Source organism: Catharus ustulatus, chromosome 1 (assembly GCF_009819885.2).
Source record: "Catharus ustulatus isolate bCatUst1 chromosome 1, bCatUst1.pri.v2, whole genome shotgun sequence".
Classification (NCBI taxonomy): domain Eukaryota; kingdom Metazoa; phylum Chordata; class Aves; order Passeriformes; family Turdidae; genus Catharus; species Catharus ustulatus.
In genome coordinates this window covers 49,317,045-49,341,217 of record NC_046221.1, presented here as the reverse complement: position 1 = coordinate 49,341,217, position 24,173 = coordinate 49,317,045, and the positions used below count along the sequence as shown (strand labels likewise).

Below are 24,173 nucleotides of genomic sequence, written 5' to 3'. Positions count from 1 at the left end.
ATTTAATGTCATAGCCTGGCACAGAGAGGAAATGTGAAGAAATAGACTGACATATCTGCATGACTTCAATGCTGTATGACAAGAGCAATTGGAACTATGAATATCATACTAATTTTGGCTTATGCTGACGTGTTTACTTGTGGTAGAGGCCTTACATCAGACCAATATTTTGAAATCAAGGGCTGCCACACCTGTAGGTGAAATGAAGTAATTTCAGAGCAAATCCACAGTCTTATCTCAAAAGTAGCTTGATTTGGTGGCTGTCACAAGGATAAACCTGAATCCTTCTGCTGTTTTTCAGTTCTCCCTGCTAGAAAGTCTCAAACACTTCAGCAGCACATACTGCATTAAGATAAATTTCTAGGCCCAGGAAACTCACACAATTCTGTGTGCAAAATGCAGCTCACTGAAGAATTACAAATCCTTCTAAGGGAGCATGCTTCTCCCACACAGGACTCAGCACCCACTCCCCCACTCTGAATCTAAACTTTGAATGCCTCAAGACAGAACAACAATGCTTTGGAAAGCCCCTGCTTCTGTGGTGTTCACTGACAAGAAATCAGTTCACCAGCAGCTTGCTCAGCACTGCAACCATCAGGTTTGCCCTTCTCTTACCCCTGGGAAGCTAAGAAAGAGATGAAGGACTTTCCTAAGGAAAGAACATCGTGGAGGCCAAATGGAGTCTTCTGGCCACTAAGGCTCTACAAGCAAAGAGCACAAATAAGAGGACAAAATGTGGGAACCACTAAAACAATGAGAGAGGTCATTAGTGCAATCTTCTTGCTTGGAAGGACATCCCGTCTTCCTTCTTGGCCCTTCCCTCTGAACACCTTGGTCAGCTGAGCCACACCACCAAGACAGAATGGAAACTGTCACAAGGGCCTACTACCCAAGGTGGATGGACCCTCTCCTGACGGGATGGGACAGCCTTCTAAGGACTGTGTTCCCCCCTTACTGTCAGCCCCTGTTACAGATATGTGCACCATGAGAGCATGACAATAGATCTCAGGTGGGTTGCTGCAATAACATACAGTAATTTCACGAATACAAACCACACGGACTATAAGCCACATCTCTGGGTGTTGGCAAACATTTCGTTCTTTTTCCATAAATAAGCCGCACCCGAGTATAAGCTGCTCTGTCATTCGCAGTGAGGACCCACGTGCAACAAAGTTGCCAATTAGTAACAGAACCACAGCAGGGCGGGGTTTACTGGCTCAGCTAAGGCTGTGCAGGCTCGGCCTGCTCGGGGTTGCCAACGGGGCCAGGTGGCCCAGCTCGGCGCTGCCGCACAGCGGGGCATCTTGGGGCCAGCCGCCGCTGCCACTGGGTTCGGTCACCCCGGCCCAGCGCTGCCCCACGGTGGCAGGCAGGTAGGGAGCTTCCCCACTCCCACGGCAGCGGGCAGGGACAGAGCCTGCCTGCTCCTGCCGCAGTGGCGGCAGGTGGAGACGGAGCCTGCCTACTTTCGCCGCGGCAGGCGGGGACGGAGCTTCCCCGCGCCCGTGGCAGTGGCGGCGGGCCGGGACGCAGCCTGCCTGCTCCTGCCGTGGCGGGCGGGGGCAGGAGCCCTCCGCTTACCCCACGGGCCACAGGGATGGCAGCACGTAGCCCCTGCCTTCCCCCCAGGCCACGGGGATGGCAACACGGGGCCCCCCCGTCCCTCCCCTGAGCTGCGGGAGAGGAGGGAAGGAGAGAGCTCTCTCGCCTCTCTCCCTGCCCCCCATGCTGCAGGCTCCACCCACGGCACAACAGAGTAACAATTTGTAACAATCGCAAAATGCCGGCTTTTACTGGCAAGTTGCTCGACTCGGCACCTCGGTTTCCACTTCTGGGGGTGGAAATGTCAGAAAATTATTCACATATTAGCCACTCCTGAGTATTAGCTGCATTTCCAGTTTGGGAGCAAATTTTTAGTCAAAATGATGTGGCTTGTATTTGTGAAACTACTGTAATTAAAGCAGTGTTCTCCAGGCAGCCTGAAGTGGTTTTGCTTGTTTGTTTTTCTTATATAAATTGAAATGTATTTCAACGTCAGGATTTCATTTCCCCCCACACTTCTGCAGCATTTACAGTTAAATACAAGAGGGAAAGGATAAACCTGAGCTGGGGAATCTGGCTTGAAGAGGTTCATGCCTGACAATGAGTCACAAAATACGGGCATTCAGTCCATGTGGAACACTGACACAGCTCCTGTACCCCAATGGACTATTTTAATCTCTAATGGACTAATTTAACGTCTCTCCAGGTTCACACATTTGTCCAGACATCTCTCCTGCCCTCCTAGAGAGCTGTAGTAAGAGGTGTAGGACATGTGAGAGACAAAGCTACCTTAGATATTCCTACCTTGCATAATCAAAGAGCATGTTGAAGGTAAGATATGCGCAGGAGACTATGGGGAAAGAAGTCCTACTTTCACCCAGCCGTGATGAGGGATAGATTTTGCATCACTTCTTTGCTTGCTTTGTCTCTTCTACTTCTTCCTCATTTATTGAACAATAACTGCTTTGATTTGTTTTTTTTACCTTGACCCCCAACTTTTCTTGCTTTTACTCTCTCCTCTTCCCCTGTCTCACAGGGGAGGAAGGGGAGGAAAGAAAGCAGATGAGCAACTATGTAATGCTTAGCTGCACACTGGGGTTAACCCACAACAGGAGTCCACTCTATAAAAAAGGGATTCATTTGTCTGGTTTTGGCAGAGAGATGGAGTACACTGAGGAAGGGAGGTTTTTATATCACATTTGATTTTGGCAATGACAAGTGGGAGATATCACAGCATTTTTCTAATGTTTTATTCAGCTGACTTAATGTGGAAGAGAAGCAAACAGAGAAAATGACAGTTTGGGGTGCCCTTTTGGGGACACAGTATTCCTGATACAAAATCCTATTGGCATCCTCTTCTTTAGGGAACGTGACACACTGGCCCACATGACCACGCCCAAAGAAATGCTCTCCAATGTGGTGCAAGCTCTGCGATACTTGGATTCCCATCTTCCAAATGGCAGCCATGTGATTTTAACAGGCTTGGTAGATGGTCGCTTCCTCTGGGATAACCTGCATGACAGATACCATCCTCTAGGTAAATTTGAGGTGTTGTGAGTTTCCTCCTTGGTTACCTACCCATTCATGTTGCCTTCTCTCCTTAAAAAATCTATGAATATATTGATGACTTCAAGCAAACCTGACAGAGTAGAGGAGATATCAGAAATATGAGGCAGATATTGACTGTGCTGCAGAAGTTGGAACAACAACTCTTACCATCCCCAGTGCAGGACAGGTTAGAGTCCTATTCTGCCTGATTCCCCCACCAGTCATACCCACCCAGCTCCAAACCAGGCTTAACACATGTTGTGGTGGTGTAAACAAGCTGTTCTACCCCAGTCTTGGCCCAAAATTGTGGCCAGCATGCCTGCACTCCATCCTGATTGTTGTTACAGGTGGAGATGGGTTTGTACTTACAGTAAATTCACAAATACAAGCCGCACTGAGTATAAGCCACATCTCTGGGTATTGGCAAATATTTCGTTCTTTGTCCATAAATAAGCCGCACTGGAATATAAACCGCTCTGTGGTTCGCAGTGAGGACCCGCGTGCAACAAAGTTGCCAAATACTAACACAACCGCGGCATGGTGGGGGGTTTACTGGCTCAACTAAGGCTGTGCAGGCTCGGCCCAATAGGGGCTGCTGACGGGGCCAGGTGGCCCAGCCCGGCGCTGCCACTCGGGGCTGGTCGCCGCCTCTGGGTTCGCTCGCCCCGGCCCCGCTCCCACCGTGGCACCGGCCGGGCACGGAGAGAGCGCCCTGCTCGTGGCGCGGCGCGGCACCGGCCGGGCACGGACAGAGCACCCCGCTTGCGCCGCGGCGCCGGCCGGGTGCGGAGCACCCCCTGCTCCTGCCACGGCGGCGGAGGGCGGGGGCAGAGCCCCCCCCTCCTCCCCGAGCCGCGGTAATGGTGGTGCGGGCTCCCCCCAACTCCCCGAGCCGCGGCCATGGCGGCGTGGGCTCCCTCCCTCCTCCCCGAGCCGCGGCAATGGCGGCGCGGGCTCCCCCGTCTCTCCCCTGGGCTGTGGCAGAGGAGGGAAGAGAGCTCTCCTGCCTCTCTCCCCGCCCCCCATGCTGCCTGCCAGGGCAACAGAGTAACACTTTGTAACAATCGCGAAATGCCGGTTTTTACTGGCAGGTGCTTGGCTCGGCGCCCTGGCTGGCACGTCTGGGGTTATAAATGTCAGAAAATTATTCACATATTAGCCGCCCCTGAGTATTAGCCGCACTTCCGGGTTTCCACCAAAATTTTTGTCAAATTGCTGTGGCTTGTATTCGTGAAATTACTGTACTGACTGGTGGATGTTGTGGTAAAACTGGATGTAGACCAAGACAGAAGATTAAGTCAGAGGGTTACAAAAGACTCCTTTGATATTAGAAAAATAAATTTTCTGTCAGTGCCTCAGATTGTAAAATGCTTTGGGGCATTTTTTTCAGAGATTTGGAGGCTGCCTTTAGGAGCATCTCAGGCTGTGAATGACACAGTAACTCTGACCATTAACAGACCATTCACTCCTTGGCTTTCTAGACCAAAAGCACATATTTACATGTATTTGAGTAAAAGAATATTTTTTGCATCTGACAAGCAGGAAGGTGTTGTCATAATAGTTCTCACCAGCAAAGGGAGAGAGAAGCTAAATCACATCATTAAAATGATAGATTACAACTTCAAATTATTTTGGCAACCACTGGGTAACACAGCTTGCAACTGTGCTGTGGTTTCCCTAAGGTTCCCTAGTAATCACCAATGGAAAAGAAATCTTTCCCATTTCTCTTCCTATATTTCTCTCTCATAACCACTATATTAGTACCAATGGGGAAAAAAAAAAAAGAGAAAAAGAGAAAAATCTGACCCCTTTCGGGGCAGGGGAAACCTGTCATAATTAATTTTTAGTCACATAAATCCATTTATTCCTTTGACTGCGTGTTTATCACAGTGACAATTCTTCTAACTAACTAGGTATCTAATTATCCCAGACAACACATAACCAAATCAGGTGTGATTAACTATAGGATCAGTTGGAAAATTTTCAGAGGGGCTGATTTGCCTTGGAGGGACACAATTAATCCTAAACAGCAGGTTTTGCATCAAGGGATCCCTTCTGGTACATCTTCCAACAGGCTGTAAGCAGGTTGTAAGCCCATTTGGCTGCCAGTCAGCTGGGACCAGACACCAATCTATCTTTCTGCCAGATCCCCAGTCCCCACAACAGCCCATCCCTGGCTGATGCTTCAAGCTACAGGAATCTGGAACATCCAAATAGCCAGAACTGTTCCTAGATCTTTGAAATCCCCACCCTTTGCCTCCTGGACAGCTGAAACTGCTGCTCGGTGATGAGCAGCTGTGTGAAAGGCAGGAAAGGCTCCTCTGTATAAGGGAGCCCCTGCAAAGCAACCTGAGAAACCCATTTGGGAGAGATTATGCTGTGCAGTTATTGAAAATGAAAATTAGAAATTCCTATTTTGGTACTGCAAAAGTAATAAAGCCTGATGGGATGATCAGTGTACTACAAACAATAATACAACTAATACAAAAATGTGATAATTTAATTCCCATCTTAGTTGTAGTTACCAGAGAAGCAAAAAGAAAAAATGGATAATTATCTCAGCAAACCAGGCTACTACATAGCACAGTGAATTTTAGGGAATGTTAGCTATGTGTTTGAGTTGGTGCCTGAATTTCCTCACCCACACAAGCATATCTGCTTCCCTCCACAACAGCAAAATTTTTTATCGCTTTTAAGGCTTACCTCTGCAAAGTAAATTAGAAACTTAGGGTATATACAGGCACCCTTCAGCTTTGCAAACCCTGCATTTCTTTGGTGCGTGAGAGACAGATTAATGGGGAAATATCAGTCAAGTACTTTGGAAGTTGGCATAGGCTGTGATGACTAACCCCAAACATGAGATAAATCACCTATGAAAGGCAGGAGAGGAATGTGGGAGAGGCAGGTGTGGGGCTCTTCACACTGTGGGAACATGGGCACCCTAGGATGCCTTGATGCTTCTGCCCCTATCACGCCCCAGCTCTGTGGGTGGGAGGGTACCCTGAGGGTAGGGGGTGTGGTGGGGCTCTTGGGGTTCGTCTTCCCACCCAGGGGTGTCAGGCATGGGAATGCACAGACATGCAGAATGAAGTCACATTTGGCCATTGGGCACATGATATTTGGCTCTTTGTGCTTTGCAGGCCAGCTGAACAAGGATGTCACGTACAGTCAACTCTACTCTTTCCTTGACTGCCTCCAGGTATGGTCTGAAGCTGTAGCTTAAGAGCTCCCCTTTAATCTTGATTCTTGGCTAAAGGCCCTCTCCCCATGCTGGTCCAGGTGAGCCCCTGCAGTGGCTGGCTGACACCCAATGAGACCCTCAGGAATCTGACTTCAGTGGTAAGTCTCAATGGGGCTGCAATGGGATCACCCCAGTGCTCTGCCCTGTGTCTGAGGAGAGAAGCCAAATTGCCTCAAAGGCAACAGGTCAGAACATTTTTTTTCTTCCAAAGGCAAGGAGAAGTTGTGGAAATACCCACGCTTATTCTTTCAAATGCCTCTTAGGCTCTGGGGGGAGCATGCTCAATTTAAGGGAATTGTAAAGGTATTATTGTTACAACCTCTCAGCTACCCAAATTTATGCTCAAGGAATGTGATCTCCCCGAGACAAAACTGTTTGGATTCATGTTCTTTAAGAAGAAAATGTGCCTGATAAGAAAAGAAAGGCTTTTGAAGCAAGTGAGTTGTTGGTATGACAAGCCAGCTGCATAGATTTTTCTGACTGTGGGATGACGTCCTGAGAGCAAGAGCCTTATCCTGTTTCCATTTGGGATTTGTGCTAATCCTCCTCAGACACACTTCTGTGGAGTTAAGCACCAGACGGTGTGACCAGGGAGCATCCAGGCTCAGTGCAGGAATGGGAACAGACAGAACGGAGAAGTCTTAAAATTCACCCTAAAAATCTGGCTGCAGAAGTGTATGACACAAAATAACAGCCATCTATTTTCTTACGGTACAAGCTGATTTTTAATCCCAGCAATTCCCTGCAGCCATGTAAAAGGTGCCAGTAACCAAATATTATCAAAGGTGTCGTCTCTGTGTATGGTTGTATTTATGTTTGCATTCACTAAACAACAAAATATGGCCTTAATTTCGTCAAAGCTTACATATGTATTTAATTTTATGCCCTGTCCCTCTTGACTTTGGAGCAGGCTATTAAGCAAGTTCCTAAACTTTTGCAGGATTGCAACTTATATACTCATACCAACCATACAGAATATAGAGTACATGTAACTTCAGTCCATGAAAAATGCATATGTATGCAGGGTATGAACTAATCATTCTGAGCCTCTGTCTGAAATTGATTGTCTATGTTATTATCCAAACTGCACAATGTAAATATTTAGGAGAGCCCAATCTCTGTTATGGCTGCAGAAATTACACTGGATGTATCAGTTAGGCAGACGCTCAATGGTGGTAATTTACTCTTCTGAAAGTAAGAGTGGAATTCGGTCTGCATAGGTAAGCATTATCACCCCCAACTTAGTAGTGGCAATGACAATAGGAAAAGAGGACATTTCTCTGGTAGAAAAGTTTTGTGTTTCTTTAAGAAAGAGCTCCAAAAATGAGAAACTTATTTATATAAGTGTAGGGACAATATTAAAAGAGGTCTCCAGTGAAATAAGCATATACTGTAATAAACTTATAAAATCAGCTGAGGCCTCAGTGCAGCCTGTGAGGATGAACTGGGTACCCCAAAGGCTGGTGGTGCTCATGCAAGTACATGTTCTTATGAAGCGCCTCATTTCACCTCCAGTCCCCCAGCTGAAAGGGCAACATTAACTTTCAAATCCCTGCCTGCACATCAGTGAAAAAAGCTGAATCCATGCAAAGCAACATGAATAGCAATGAATAGTCAATAAATTGTTTGATTTTTGCAGAGAGCATTACAACTTTCCAATGTCCTGAAAGAAATAGCAAGATCTGAGAAATTTGTCAACTTTGATATTTTCTACATGGATTTCCCACTGAGACAAAGTAAGTTGCTTTTCACCCTGTCCTTTTCACAAAGCATTTACTCAAGTTCTGGTCTGCTGATGTTCCTCATATTTTGGTTCTGTGCCAGGAGTATGGTCAGTCAGCCTAGATGACTCTGCTGTCAGGGCTGTGGCCAAGGAGGTATTCTTAATGCCAACTTCTCCTGGCTTCCATGGTATCTTGGTTTACAGTAATTTCACGACTATAAGGCGCACCCTTTTGACTAAAATTTTGGCCCGAAGCTGGAAGTGCTCCTTATAGTCAGGTGCGTCTTATTTAATGTACAAAGTTCAGAAGTTTGCCAACCCAGAAGTGAGAGCCGCGAGGGGGGGCGGCGCCACAGGAGTGCCAAGTAGCGATGGCGGGGGCAGCCGCGGGCGGCCCCAGGTGCTAGGAGCAGCACTGGCAGGGAGGCAGGGGGCAGCCCCAGGCACCTGGAGCAGCGCTGGTAGGGAGGCGGGGGGTGGCCCCAGGTGCCAGGAGCAGCGCAGACAGGGAGGCATTACTACATCATTACTTTGTTGCGTGTGGCACGCTGCCAAAAAAAAAGTGCGCTTTATATAATGTACAAAGTTGCTAAATTTGCCGACTCCCGGAGGTGCACCTTATAATCCAGTGCGCCTTATGGTCTGAAAATTACTTTAGTTTAGGTTTGCCAATTTTAATATACAGTAATTTCACGAATACAAGCCGCACTGTTTTGACCAAAATTTTGCTCCCATACTGGGAATGCGGCTAATATTCAGGTGCAGCCAATATGTGAATAATTTTCTGACAGTTTCAACCCTGGGAGTGCAAACCAAGTCAGTGCAAACTGCAAAGTCGAGCTCCTGCCAGTAAAACCCTGCATTTACGTGGTTGTTACAAACTGGTTACTTTGTTGCACAGCGGGTGGAGCTGCTCTGTGCAGGCAGCACAGGGGGTGGGGAAGGTGGGGCAGCTCTCTCCTGCTGGCCCCACGGCTCGGGGGAGGCAGGGGCTCTCTCCTGCTGGCCCCATGGCTCGGGGGAAGGTGGGCAGCTCTCTCCTGCTGGCCCCACGGCTCAGGGGAAGTAGGGGCTCTCTCCTGCTTGGCCCCATGGCTCGGGGGAAGCAGGGGCTCTCTCCTGCTTGGCCCCATGGCTCGGGGGAAGCAGGGGCTCTCTCCTGCTTGGCCCCATGGCTCGGGGGGCCCCCGTCCCACGTGTCGCTGCCGCAGGAGCAGGCAGGCTACATCCCCGGCTCCCATCACCACCACAGGTGACGGCGGGCTCTGTGCCCCCCCTGCCACTGCGGGACAGCGCCGGGCCGGGGTGACCGAGCCCAGCGGTGGCAGCGGCCGGCCCCGAGCGGCCCCGCCGAGTGGCAGCGCCGAGCTGGGCCACCCAGCCCTGTCGGCAGCCCCAAACCCTCATGGCCCGGCCCGAGCCAGTAAACCCCACCCTGCCACGGTTCTGTTACTAATTGGCAACTTTGTCGCACGCGGGTCCTCGCTGCGAACGCAGAGCGGCTTATACTCGGGTGCGGCTTATTTATGGACAAAAAATAAAATGTTTGCCAACACCCGGCCATGCGGCTTATACTCAGTGCGGTTTGTATTCGTGAATTTACTGTACTCAATTTCTGTTGTGAGATAGGATTAGAAGCAAAACCAAGGCAGGCTTAAAACTTAAAAGGATATTAAGAAAAACTTTATTAGCACACAAAAAAATAAGAAATTCAGAATAAGATCTTCATACCACTCCCTCTGCCCCTCCCACACCTTCTCATCAACAACATACTGAGACACTTCAGTCAATCCCTCACTTAAGTATTCTTTTCAGTTCACTTCAGGGAGAGAAGTTAATTCTTGTTCAGCTATACGGATTTTTTTCCAAGAGAAAAATAAAGTTCTCCCACGTCTTCACTTTTCACAAATAGCAGCCACCCAGGAAAATCTGGAAATCATGAAACTCCTCCCATCTTCACAGCCTTCCTGGAACCGTGTTTGTGGGCCATGTCAAACTCATGGGGTATTACTTTTAAGGGTAAACTGTTCAAAAGGAAGAATTCTCCCTGTTATAAATGAGAAACAAAGTCTCAATTTGTAGCAAAATTTAGATTGCTTTTTTTTATATAGACAGAGCAAAGCAGCACTGGGGAGTGGTGACTACCTGCTCCATGCTCCATTGAATCTCTGCGGCAGCTTCTTCTTACAGTGTGCGCTCGTGGTTATCAATAATTTTTGTTTTCTTGATGTCATAATTTTTCCAACCAAACAGTGGTAGTCGAAATAGACATCTGTGTAGAGTCTCTGGGAGTCAGTCCCATAGATAATCACCTGGTCTTGGTAGATAAAACTGCCAGAAATCAGGAAGTTCTGGTCTTGTAGATAGGCAGTCATTGATAAAACAAAGGCAGGAAGTCTGATTTTGCAAAATCAATCAGATTATTGGAAAGTCTGACTTTACAAACTTGCAATAGATAGAAATTATTTAGAAACATAATATTCATGACAGGGGGATTTAAATAGAATGGTTTAATCACATTTTTCCTCCATCAAGGGTCCATTCTTCATTTCAGACCTTAGTATTTTGGTTTATACAAACCCCAATACTTCTATGATTAACACAAATCTTTTATCAATTATCACATCTCCATCCCTCTTTTCTCTGTTCATACTTCATTCTCAGGAGCAGAAGTCCCCCTTTCCCTTGAGGAAAAGGATCTTCCCAAACACTTCAACCTCCCCATGTCTTTTTCCATGGTTTATAGGAATCTTCAGTGCAGTACAGTCCACCCCCATAGCTTACAAAAAGGTTTTCAGCCAACCTTCACAGCGTCTCCTCAATCTCCTCCCATTTGGAAACCTGACTCCTACTTCACTGACTTTGGTGTATTCTTTCTGTACTTTTCCTCGTATTCAATGGAGGATGGGAGGTCTGCAAGTTTTATCTAGCATTGGAAGGGTTAAAATTTCACACAGAAGATGCGGGGGGCTGGGCCAGGCCATGTTGGAGCCATGCCAGGATCTCAGGCTGCCCGGGCCGGCTGGGGAGGGGGTCTGGACGAAGTTGCAAAGTCCAGCAAGCAAGTGCATGGAAGGGCTCCACCAAAACGAAGTCCAGCTGTCTTTCCCCCAGGCCGCATGGCTGGTTGGGTGGCCCTGGCCAGCCCGTGGCTGCTCCAAGCCGTCGGCAAGGCCCTGCCGAGCCGTGGCTACACTGGGCGGAGGGCGGGCTAGGATCTTAGTGTTAGATAATAACCGAATTAAGCCAAATTAAATAGTAAAACAACAATTTTTATTTTTGCAACCAAAAATATGGTCCTGGGAAGCCACAAACGAAATGAACAACATTGAGCACAGGGATCAGTGCCGGGTGAACACGCCACGATGATCTGGCCTCTATCGCACTGATAAATCACCCAGAGGCTAGTCCTGCTCCCTTGTACTCTGCAGAGCTAGCCTGAGGTGCTATCGTGTAGAACAGGGTAAGATATACAGAGGCTCTTTCCCAGGGTTTACTCAATTTATTTCTTCATGGCTTCTGAGGGGAAAAAGAGGAAATTCCTCAAGGTCTGGGGTCTTTTCTAGGGACGGGAGAGGGGAGGAGGGAACCTTTGGCTTCTTGCCAATCCCATTGCAGAGGGTCAGTCCATAGGCTTTACAGGGGTTACAGGGTTACAGGGACATACCATTCTTAAAGCATCTGGGTACAGGGTTACAACATCGCACCAGATCTCCTCCGTGTTCACAAACGCCATCCCGGGGAGCCCAGTTTTTATACAGTTTTTCTGGCCTGAGGAGAGAGTCCCCTTTGTTTCTGCTGCAGATTCTCATACTCAGATCAAATTCTTTTCTTGATGCTGCCCTGGACAAAAATCCTTCCTGCACGTTGATGAATCCTGATGAGGACTGTGTCTGCTCCGTACTGATGTGTAGTTTTCCTTGAGAGGATTGACTTTCACTTACGGGAACTGAAGCTTTGGAATGTAATTTTTCCCAGTGGAGATGACTGAATTTACAGGAACTGGCATTGGTATGGGGGTTACTCCCAGGAACCTCCTGGCTATCTCATATGTGGTACTTGTCATGTTTTTTTAATCGATGATCTTTTCCTGTTTGGTTGTCGAGTGGTTTCAGGATCATTGAGCTAGATGTGTTGATATGCTAATTAAGGCCTTTGTCTATGGCTCCGGGTGCTGGTGTGAGTGGCTGAAAAGTTCTCTTATTTTATTTCTTTATTTTATACAACCTTCTTATATCATATAAACACGAATTATAACAACATATATCACAATCCCTCCCCTTCTATATAACCAAATTAATTCATGTTCCCTTCTCAATCTTCTTCATATTCATCACTGCTATCCCATCCCTCATTGACTCTTCTTGATAATCCATGTAAGGGAGATTATTTTTCCCTATTTGTTCTTCAAATTTTGCAAGTGCCTCTACTGCACTGGCATCCACTTCCCCTTCTCCCAATTTCAGTAATTTGGATGCCTTACCATTCACTCTCCCAAATGCAAGTTCTGGGTCCATGGGCATAGCGGCTATTTGCATGCCCTGCACTACTGAGTGTATTAATCTGACGAAACAAGGTATCAAGCATGGTAGGAAGATGACTCCAGCTACTGAGCACAGGATAAAGAATACAATCTTTTTCCACCATGCTCCGGAGAACAACTGTTCCCACCAAGATGCCCGGAGAATGGAATTCCAATTTTGGACCGGGACATGTGCCACCCTTTTTATTTCTGCAGCAAGATCTCTTATAGTTTCCCCATAATCATCAGTCTCAACACAGCATTCTGATTCATTAAACTTCCCACAAACCCCTCCTTCTTCAGCTAACAAGTAGTCCAGGACTATTCTATTTTGATACACAAAGGCTCGTATCTGGGAGTGCTGTTTTGCTAACAATTCGAGAGCATCTGAAGTGTAATTGGACACAATTTCTACCACTGCCTGCAGCCTTATTAGCCTATTTAGCAGGTATACTGGAGTCCGATAACTCCAACTCCCATCCTGCCCATTTTGCAGGACCATAATATTCTATTATTCTCTCAGCTGGCCATTCTTCCCCTCCCCAAGTTTGGCTACCACCCACATCAGGGAGTATCTTTCTCAATCCTCTTTTTTCCCTTTTCAGTGTCTCATAGAGGGGTGCCCCCAACATCCCACTGTCAGATCTTGGCAAGGCAAAGAAAACAGGCTGAATTATCCCCAGAATGCATGACCCCTTCCACCTTTGTAGTAATTCACCATATGCTTTCTTTCCACACACCCAGTATATCCACACACCCAGGAGCTTTCCAGGTAATTTCTCTGCTTTCTGGTTTGGTCCAATAAGTACTTAACTCCCCTAGTGATTGGTAAGGGTTAGCTCCAGAGCCTTTGTTTCAACAAAGTCCAATTCTGTCACTCCATTCACAATTACTTCTTTTTTGTAGGCTCCAGTACCCAGCAGGGGGTTCTGGTTGCCAAGTTTTGCTTTTGTTGTTTGAGTTTACTGCTAGGGTGGAGATGCATGGGGTGTATCCCACCACCTCCATATATTCCTTGCCCTTCCGACTGATAAAAATGGTCCCAATTACTCTTTAAGACTCAACCCTCGGGTCTTCGGATTGACTTTGAAATTTGTGTTTTGTCCCACCTTAGGAGCTGCTCTGGAGTTAAACTCTCACCTTTCCAGGGCCATTTTTCTGCTGACTTGAGTCCTCCACAAATCCAGCAGTTGGACAATCCTAATTCAGTTGCAATTTCTTGCATCAAATCAATAAACAAATTTTTGTCCGAGCTTGGCAAACCAAAATTGTCGCTCTATTTTTCTAGTAAATCATATTGCTCACTTAAGGTTCTCAACCTTTCCTGTTCTAGTCTCCTCTTTCTCATTTCTAACTCCTGTCTTTTCATTTCTGAGGCTATTTGTTCTATTTTGCTTTCAGGATCCATGCCTTCCTTGTTTCTGGAGAAACAAAAAGTGTTATCAAACTGGCCACAAACCCGTTTGTTATTTTCTTCAAGTAGGTCATTGATGACTGGTTTACTGTCCGAGATCAGTCTATTCTCAAACCTCAGATTTTTGCCCACCCAGTATGTTTTCCCTTCCATGACACACATATCTAATCGGGTATTGTCATAACACAACTCATTCACCTGAAAATAAGCCACAAATACCGGCTTATGTTTTCCCTCCACCCACACCAAGTGATTGCATTGTTCACAAGTGGGAAGAGGTGTTTGATTGCCATTTTTCTTCTTGATATTGTGAGCAAATGTCTCTGACTGCCCTTTCCCATGTCTTGCCTTGAGATCATAGCACATTATTTTCTTTCCCCATTTACACTTCACATACTGAGTGCCATTAAAGGTACAGTACTCCTCCTTTCCTTTACGGGTGCAGTTGCCAGGACAGAGTGAGTTGGCGTGCTAATTAGTGGACATCCCCCACACACATTGTTATGGCTTTGTGCCGCAGGGCTTGCAGAATTCCTTGGGTATGTGTTAATTGGTGGGAACATGACTAGGCTCAGGTTCACCAGGATTCCCCATAGGCGCACTTCTCTGCCTCTGCCTACGCCCACTGGGTTGCTGCCAGTGGTGAGGGAAACCATCTTCTTGGCAGCAAAGGTATTCTTCAGGGGACCAACGCAAAGTCCGAGTTGCATATCACCTCTTAAAGACATCCCACCTTGATAATTTTATCATGTCCGTCCAACAAGGTACCTTATTTGTTCTCCGGCACTCTACTCTTAAAATTTCAGCCCTGCAATTTAGTTTTTCACTAATCCCGTGCTGGTATAAGAGAAACCACTCTACAGAATCCAATTCAATGATATTCAATTCAGTGGCAAGTACTAGAATTTGGTCAGTCAGAGGAAGCTCTTCTTCAAAACACTTAGTACAGAGCCCTCTAGGTCGGATGCCCCGTACACAATGTGTAACCCAAACACCATGACACATCTGGCACCTGAAATGAACAAAAGAAAAACACCTGCATCTGGAAACTATACACCTTATCCGATCTAGGTTGCTCATTAGCTTGTTCGGCACAATTTTATCTTGAGGTCTCCAGGAGAGGAAGCCACTTTCCACTTGGGTGCTTCTTCGGTTGTCTCTATCTTTTTCACTCTGGAGGCGTGTATCCAGCCTTTCTCTGCTCTCCGGACTGCTGAGTCTGTGGTTAAAAGAAAAGGACCTTCCCAGCGAGGAGAGAGAGAAACCTCTTTCCAGGTTTTAATGAGGACCCAATCTCCCGGCTGTATTTTGTGTATGGCGAACCCCAAAGGAGTATTTTGTATGACAATTCCCTGTTTTCGCAATTCCTGTAAATGTTTATTTATTATTATCAAGTAGGGCTGTATTTGTCCATCTTCTATTTTTGGATGTCCCACTGGCATCCCATGGTGATAAGGCATCCCATATAACATTTCAAAAGGAGATGGTCCTGTCTCAGAGTGAGGCATCGTCCTAATATTTAATAATGCTAAGGGGAGGCATTTTGGCCAGGACATTTTTGTTTCCATTATTAATTTTGATAGTTGAGCCTTTAAGGTCTGATTCATTCTCTCAACTTGTCCAAAACTCTGGGGATGCCATGGTGTATGATATTACCACCAAATTCCTAGGGCCTCAGCCAGTTGTTTAATAACATTTGAGGTGAAATGTAATTCTTGATCTGAGTCTATATACAGTAATTTCACAATTATAAGCCGCACTGAGTATAAGCCGCACTTCTGGGTTTCAGCAACTTTTCATTCTTTTTCCATATATAAGCGGCACTTGATTATAAGCCGCATGTTACAATACAGGGTGTGATAAAAGGTAGCTATTCTATCACCATCTGTTGAGGGTGGGGGCAGTGATCCTTATCTCAATGGCAGATATTCTGCTAATGGGCCATCCATTGAAACCAGGCAGAGCATTGTTCTTTATCTTTTCACAACCCTTCCTTCCTCCAACAAGTCATTTTCTGCTAATGGCCCACTGAGTCCCACTGTGTGACTGATAAAATTACTTCATCCCATTGGAAGTTGCTCCAGCCAGGGGGAAGAGCCCAACATTTCTTACCAAGATAAAAACAGAGGTTTTGGGACACTAAGGGAGCCCCTTTCTCCACTGGACTCCAGAGGAAAACTGGATTTCTCCACATCACCACTGGACCTCCAGAGGGAAACTGTACCTTCTACAGGAGCACTGCTTCAACTGAATCACATCTGTCACTGCAGGAGGATGCAGCCACCATTTAATCAAACTGCTACCAACACCCTGCCTGATGGGGTGTCAGGTTGTACTCTGACTTTGTCAGGGTTTGGAGTTTGTTCCTTTGTAGTACTGTATTTCTATTTTAATTTCCCTAGAAAAGAACTGTTATTCCTAATTCCCATATTTTTGCCTGAAAGCCCCTTGATTTCAAAATTATAATAATTTGGAGGGAGGGGGTTTACATTCTCCATTTCAAAGAGAAGTTGCTGCCTTTCTCAGCAGACACCTGTCCTCCAAACTAAAACAGCAACTTTTTGTTCTTTGTCCATATATAAGCCGCACCTGATTATAAGCCGCACTTCAGGCTTGGACCAAAATTTTAGTCAAAATGGTGCGGCTTATAATCGTGAAATTACTGTAGTTGAGTATACCATACTGGGGGATTACAGTAATTTCATGATTACAAGCCTCACCATTTTGACTAAAATTTTGCTCCCACACCGGAAATGCAGCTTACATTCAGGGGCAGCTAAAATGTGAATAATTTTCTGACATTTCCAACCCCAGAAGAGCAAAGAGGTGCTGAGCAGAGAACCGGCCAGTAAAACCCGGGTTTACGTTATTGTTACAAATTGGTTACTCTGTTGCAACAGCTGGTGGAGCCGGGATGCCTGCTGCAGGAGGGGGAGGGAGGCAGGGGAGCTCCCTCCTTCCCTCCTCTCCCACAGCCCGGGGGAGGCAGGGGCTCCGTGCTACCATCCCCCGCAGCTCAGGAGGGAGCAGGGGCTCCGTGCTGCCATCCCAGTGGCTTGGGAGGGAGGCAGGGGCTCCATGTTGCCTGCCGCCACAGAAGTGGGGGCGTTCCTTCCCTCCTGCCGCCACCCGCCATGGGTGCCAGTGGGCTCCGTGCCCCTCCTGCCACCGTGGGGCAGCACCAGGCCAGGGTGAGCGAGCCCAGAGGCGGCGGCAGGCCCCGAGCAGCCCCGCCGAGCCAGTAAACCCCCACCTCCGATCCGCGACTCTGTTACTATTTGGCAACTTTGTTGCACGCGGATCCTCGCTGTGAACGACGGACCGGCTTATAACTGGGTGCGGCTTGTGTATGGACAAAGAAGGAAATGTTTGCCAACACCCGGCGATGCAGCTTATAGTCTGTGTGGCTTGTATTCGTGAAATTACTGTATTTCTTCCAGAAGAAATTTAGATACTCTCTGGGCTGTAGCCCGCGAGCTTGGGTAAGCTTCTACCCAATGAGGTATTTTGTCTACTCGTACCAGCAAGCTTTATACCTCCCAACCTTTGGTAACTCAGTGAAATCCACTTGGATTCTTTCAAATGGATGATAGGCTATAAGGCAACTACCCCAAATGACCTGTCGTGTCCTGGCTTTGTTAACCTTTTTGTATATCAGGCAGCCCTGCACTTCCTGTTTAGCTAATTCATAATTCCCCTTACATCCAAAGAATCTCAGAAATTGTTCTGCCAGACCCTGTGATCCCCAATGTGTTTGCAAATGTAGCCTCTTAGAATTTTTCTGGTATAATCCTTAGATATTAATTCCCTCCCATCTGGTAATTTTCACTTACCTTTTTTCTAATATACCTCCTATCTTTTTGTATTCTTCAATCTCTTTTTGGAAGAGAAGTGGGATATCTCTGAGTCCTGCCTTCCCCGAATTCTGTGGTACTTACCGTTAGTAGTGCTGCATTTTTTGCTGAATTGTTTCCTTTGATCCAAAATTTTATTCCTGTTTGATGTCCCTTCACATGCACGACCGAGATTGCTTCTGGCTCCTGGACAGCCTCTAGGATTTGCTTTATTATTTCTCCATGGACCAGTCCCCATCCCCAAGTATTTATTAGGTCCTCTTTCTTCCCAAATTTTCCCCAAAAGTATGAACCACCCCAAAGGCATATTTTGAGTCTGTAAATATCGTTCCTCTCTTTCCTTTTAATCTTTCTAATGCCATAAAACTGCATACAATTTACACGCCTGAGCTGACCAGCTTGCATTTAGGGGTCCTGATTCACCTACTTCTCCTGTTTTCCCATCCATAATTGCCTATCCTGATTTTCTTTTTCCCTCTATCACTCTTGCTGAACCATCCACGAACCATTTTTCCCCTCCTTTGAGTTCCTCTTCTTCTAAGTCCATTCTGATTTTTATCTGTAGTTCCACTATTTCAGCACACCTATGGGTTGGTCCCTCCAATGCTTCCCCATACAGAAATTGTACTGGATTCAATGCAGTGGTTGTTCATAGTTCTAGATCATGTGAGTTTATTAGTATAGCTTCATATTTTAACAGCCTAGTGTCCCTGAGCCACTTATCTGTTTTTTGTTGCAATATACTCCTTATATCATGTGGGGTATACACCACCAGTGAGGCCCCAAATGTTACTTTCTTCGCTTCTTCTACTAACAATGCTACTGCCACAATTGCCTGTAGGCAAGTGGGCCAACTCCTGCTTACCAGGTCCAGAAACTTTGACACATACCCCACCGTCTTCTTAGCTCCTGTCCACTCCTATGTTAAAACTCCATAGGCAGTATGGTTATTAACATCTACAAACAACTGAAATGGCCTTTTTATAGCTGGGAGATTTAACACAGGAGCAGTCAAGAGAGTTTCTTTCACCTCCTTGAACTCCTCTTCATCTTGTTCTGTCCACTTTACCTTATCCGTAGTCGATTTCTCATATAGGAACTTTACTTTCTCACTGTATCCCTCAATCCACTGCCTGCAATAGCCCAGGAGTCCCAGTAATTGCCTTACCTCCCTTTTTGTCCTTTGGGAGGGTAAAGATATAATCCCTGCTATTCTCTCCGGGTTCAGTTTCTTCCTTCCCTTTACTAACCAATGCCCCAAATATTTAACCTCTGGTTCAACAAACTGTAGCTTTGATTTAGAAACCTTTAATCATTTTTCTTCCAAAAAATTTAGCAGCTTTATGGAGGTTGTCCTGACATCCTCTTCCTCTCGACTGGTCACCAGTAAATCATCTACATACTGTAACAATTTAGTCCCTTCCCCCAGCACAAATTGGCTTAGCAGCTGTTCCAGGGTCTGACCAAAGAGGTTGGGTGAGTCCACAAATCCCTGAGGCAAAGAGGTCCATCTATATTGTGGCTATTGGTGTCTAGGTCCTCCCATTGAAAGGCAAAATGGTCCCTACTGTCCTCAGCCAGGGGACAAGACCAAAATGCGTCTTTTAAATCTATTACACTGTACCAGATGTCCTCCGGAGAAACTTTATTTAATAGAGTGTATGGGTTTGGGACTGTGGGAAACAAGGTCTTGGTTCTCATGTTTACTGCTCTAAGAACTTGGACTAACCTGTAGCTGCCATCAGCTTTCCGGACTGCTAGGATAGGAGTGTTATGCCTGGACATACAAGGTTCCAAAGTTCTTTTGTTTAAGAGGTCGTCTATGACTGGTTTCAACCCTTTTCTTTCTTCCATAGAGATGGGGTACTGTTTGACTGTAATGGGTTCCTCTGGTTTATCTATTTCTATGTGTATGGGTTCAATTTCTAATTTCCCCGCCTCCCCTTGCTTGTGCCAAACCTTTGAATCAATTCTTTTTTCATCTTCTATTGTTAATCTGAATAGACGCACCATAAGTCTGGAACCCTTCACAATCAAGCTTATCTCCAACAATACCATGAAATCCCTCCCCAATAAATTATAATCAGCTTCTTCAACAAATAGCAGATTCCCTAAACAATTCCATTTCAACATCTTTAATGACAGGCACCTTAAAAGGTTCCCCCTTTGCTCCAATAACCATCACAGTTTCCTTACTTTTTACACATCCTGAGGGCAACTGTTGAATGGTGCTGCGCTCCGGGCCAGAATCTACTAAAAATACCAAAATTAATTTCTGGGGTCCTATTCTTAGCTTTACCAGGGGCTCCTGGGATGTTCTGGACCCTAAGTGAAAGAGTCCCTGACACCTGTAATCCTCCTGAAACATCTTCTCATCTTTTATTCTCTTTTTACAGTCCCTTTTAAAATTACCCTTTTCTTGCAGTAAAGCACTTCAGCACTTCTCCCTGGCCGTCCGTACCGCCTGTTTCTTCAGGGGATGGCTTCGTTTCTTCCGGGTCTGCTGATTCGGCACCGGTCTTGGTTGCCTTGGGTCTACTCCTGTCTCTGGGCTTATCTCACAGCAGTCACTAATACTTTAGCATTTGTCTTCTGTTGCTCTATTTCCCTTTTCATATAAACCCTCTGGGCCTCCTTTAATAACTCCTGCAATCCCTTCTCCTGCCAACCCTCTATTTTCTCAAGCTTTCTCCATATATCCTCCCATGATTTTGCAACAAACTGGGTTTTTAGGAGGATTTCTCCTATAGGGGAGTCGGAATCCGTTCCTGAATACATTCGGATACTTTTTTTCAATCTCTCCAGCCACTCAATTGGGGACTCCTCCCTCTTCTGACATTCCCCGAGTGCCTTACTCATGTTCTGCCCTTTCGGTACCACCTCCTACATGCCTTGTATCACTATGCCCCTTAGCTCTACCATTCTTAGCCTGCCTTCTTCCATGTGAGCGTCCCACGACGGTCTCATGCTGGGCCACCTCTGGTCTCCTTGCCCTCCCAGTGGGTTTCTGCGCTCCCAGTCCTGAATCGTGGCTTGCCTAATCATTTCCCATTCCTTCCCTAAACAACGACCTCAGTATGGCATTAACATCATCATAGTGTATATACTGGTCCCTAGAAATTCGTCCAAGCGGTCAGCCACCCCTATTGGGTCATTCATCAAATTACCCATTTCCCTCTTAAAGGCTCTCACATCCCCGGTGTTTATCGGTACATGTACAAAACCAATAACTCCCAGGGCAGTGGGTACCTGCCTTAAAGGAAGGATTTTACATCTGTCTTCTTCTTCCTCACTATAGTCATTACACACCTTTCTCATTTTGTGGTGCGTCCTGTTGGTGAGTGGGGACCCAATTTTCCCAGCGGCAGGGATCGTTCATTCCTCTGTGTTTGGGGGGAGGAGGAGGGGGAGGAGGTGGTGGTACCGTGGGTGCCGGTTCCTGGGAGAGTCGGGCTCCCAGGGTTGCCTGGGCTGGCATAGATTGGTACGGGAAATCCGTGGGTGCGGAGAAAGGTGCCAAGGCAGGGAGGGGTTGGGGTGCAGCAAAAGGGGCCGGAGCTGGGAGTGCAGGATTTAGGTATGGGGGTGGAAGACTATTGAGGGGTTCCCATGCCTCACCTGGAGATGTAACATCCTTGCAAGTTTTGACTGGTGTGATTCCATAATTTGGCATAATCTTTTTCCTCTCTTACCTGTGGGTATTTTTTGCTCACGTGGCTGATTAAGGCCAGGCAAACCCATCTCTCGAACATACCGAAAACAGGCCAAATTACGTGCTCCCTGATTTCCTTGCCCCCCCAAACCTCTATGCAATAGTGAATCAACTTTTCCTTAGACTTATTTCTCTTACCAGGACTCCCCTCCCAATGTTCTATCATCCAACCCAGCAAGCTGTCTCTTGGGATCTAGGGCAGTTTAACTTTTTTTATCTTTTTCGGTTTCTCCAGGGTTTTTCCCTGGCGTTTGTTCTTCTTCTGTCCCATTCCCTTTTTTAAAAAAATTAAAAAATTCCAAGCTACCTTATTATACCTTCTTACCGTGTTTCACACCGGAACCTTCTGAATCTAAGAAGCACCAAACTGCAGTTTAAACTTTATTTATTTATTTATTTCAATTTTCCAATCTACTCACTTCCCGCGGAGAACCGTTCCATGGAGTTTTCAAAAGGAGACGAGTTCTCTTCTTTTCCTGGGCTTGAACTAGCCCCTGGACCAAGAGGTTTACCAGTTCCCAAATCCTAGGGAACGTACCTTCCCTCCCAATCCTCCCTGTGACCGACCTCCAAAACACCCTTAGTTTTAGGCTTGACACACAAGAAAGAGTTCTTACACGTAATGTTCGCTTTCCCCGTGACCAACCACGTCCCTCACGGGATGGTGGAACTGTGATCTTGGGGTCCGGACTCACTCTGTGATCAGATCACATCTCACCCACGTGCTCAGGTCACACCTCACTCAACCAGTGCAATACTTACGGTTCTTTTTCCTGCATGGATTCTTCGTGCACGTCGAGTTTTATGATTGAAACAAAGTTGCTGAGGTTATCTGAGAGCTCAGGGCCTGTCTTCTCCCTTTTCGATTGTGGCTCTGGTTTTAGTTCAGGTTCCTGACTGGTTTCTGGGGGAGTGCCCCAATTCCGCCAGGTCGCTGAAATCAGCGAGGCACCTCCTGAATGGAAAAGTGGGTCCCTCCCGAACCCAAATCAGGATCGCGTCGGGGTCCCTAGATTGTTATAGATAATAACTGAATTAAGTTGAATTAAATAGTAAAACAACAATTTTTATTTTTGCAACCAAAAATACGGTCCTGGGAAGCCACAAACGAAAAGAACAACACCGAACCTGGGATCAGTGCCGGGGTGAACACGCCAGGATGATCTGGCCTCTATTGCACAAATGCCATCCCGGGGAGCCCAGTTTTATACAGTTTTTCTGGCCTGAGGAGAGAGTCCCCTTTGTTTCTGCTGCAGATTCTCATATCAGATCAAATCCTTTTCTTGATGCTGCCCTGGACAAAAATCCTTCCTGCGCGTGGATGAATCCTGTATGGGGGCTGTGTCTGCTCCAATATTGATGTGTAATTTTCCTTGGGAGATTTTCGCTTACGGAACTGAAGCTTTGGAATGTAATTTTTCCCGGTGGAGATGACTGGATTTACAGGAACTGGCATGGGTATGGGGGTTACTCCCAGGAACCTCCTGGCTATCTCATATGTGGTACTTGTCATGTTTTTTAATCGATGATCTTTTCCTGTTTGTGTTGTCGAGTGGTTTCAGGGATCGTTGAGCTAGAGGTGTTGATGTGCTAATTAAGGCCTTTGTCTATGGCTCCGGGTGCTGGTGTGAGTGGCTGAAAAGTTCTCTTATTTTATTTCTTCATTTTATATAACCTTCTTATATCACATAAACACGAATTATAACAACATATATCACATTAGCAACAAGCCTCTCCCCCGACCTGACAATCAGGGCCCCAGGTTGAGAACGGGGGCTCACCTGGCGGCTTCCTGAGCCCAACCCTGCCTGGCTGGAGGTGGGGTGGGCCTGGGCCAGAGTTACCATTGTGAAACGCCAGAAATGAACGAGAGTGTTTTCCAGAGTTTGCTTGCTTCAAAATGTGAGTCACAGATCAAAACTAACTTCTCCAGTTGGTTTTCTCAGGCTATCAACAACCAAACCAGCCTCCAATTGGTCCCACCAATTCACAGAGGAAGTTCTCATAGAGAAATCCTCTGAGTGTGCCCTCCTCCTAGGTGCCTTCAATGCAGAACCAGCACATATGTTGGGGTAACAATGCACCTTTTCTGAGACAAGATCCCACCACCACCTTGGCACCACAGTCTCCCTGCTGGTCCCAGCTGCTGGCACCCACAACCACCAGTGATGCACAGCACACTGGCCACTTTCTCTTAGGTAGCAAGGTAACAAGGACAATAGACATGCCTCTGATAAGGCCTCCTGCTTGTTCACTGCATCTTCTCAGGCTGATGAAGAAAAAAAGAAATCTCATACCATATTGGTCCTTAAGATTTGGTTTTACTTTTGAACATTTCTTTTATAGCAGGTTATCTAGGTTGGAGATGCATACCTGCAGTAGTCAAAGTGGTCTTCATGAGATGTAGTTTCTTTCATCACAGGCTGGGCTTCATGCTGCCTCCTCTGGGCTAAGCAGTGTCTTGGGAAGGAGACCTTTTCATCAGCCATTTTCCTGCCTCAGTAACACAGCTCTCTCACTGTTACCAAAAGTAGAAGGACCTCTCCCAGGATTAACTGACATCTTTCCTATGTTTCTTTAAACACCTACATACTAGTGTAACTTTTGATTTGAAGAG

At 46.4% G+C, this 24,173-nt stretch overlaps 1 protein-coding gene across 3 annotated transcripts in view; it reads left to right on the top strand.

Annotated features, from left to right (window-relative positions):
• LOC117006347 (acyloxyacyl hydrolase-like) overlaps positions 1 to 24,173 on the top strand; it is a 136,776-nt gene that overhangs the window by 102,274 nt on the left and 10,329 nt on the right. For all 3 annotated transcript variants that reach the window (XM_033078737.2, XM_033078745.2, XM_033078753.1), the window contains 4 exons: positions 2,907 to 3,079; positions 6,231 to 6,289; positions 6,370 to 6,429; positions 7,971 to 8,067. In XM_033078737.2, the coding sequence (XP_032934628.1) occupies positions 2,907 to 3,079; positions 6,231 to 6,289; positions 6,370 to 6,429; positions 7,971 to 8,067 (389 nt within the window). The remainder of the gene's footprint in view (positions 1 to 2,906; positions 3,080 to 6,230; positions 6,290 to 6,369; positions 6,430 to 7,970; positions 8,068 to 24,173) is intronic.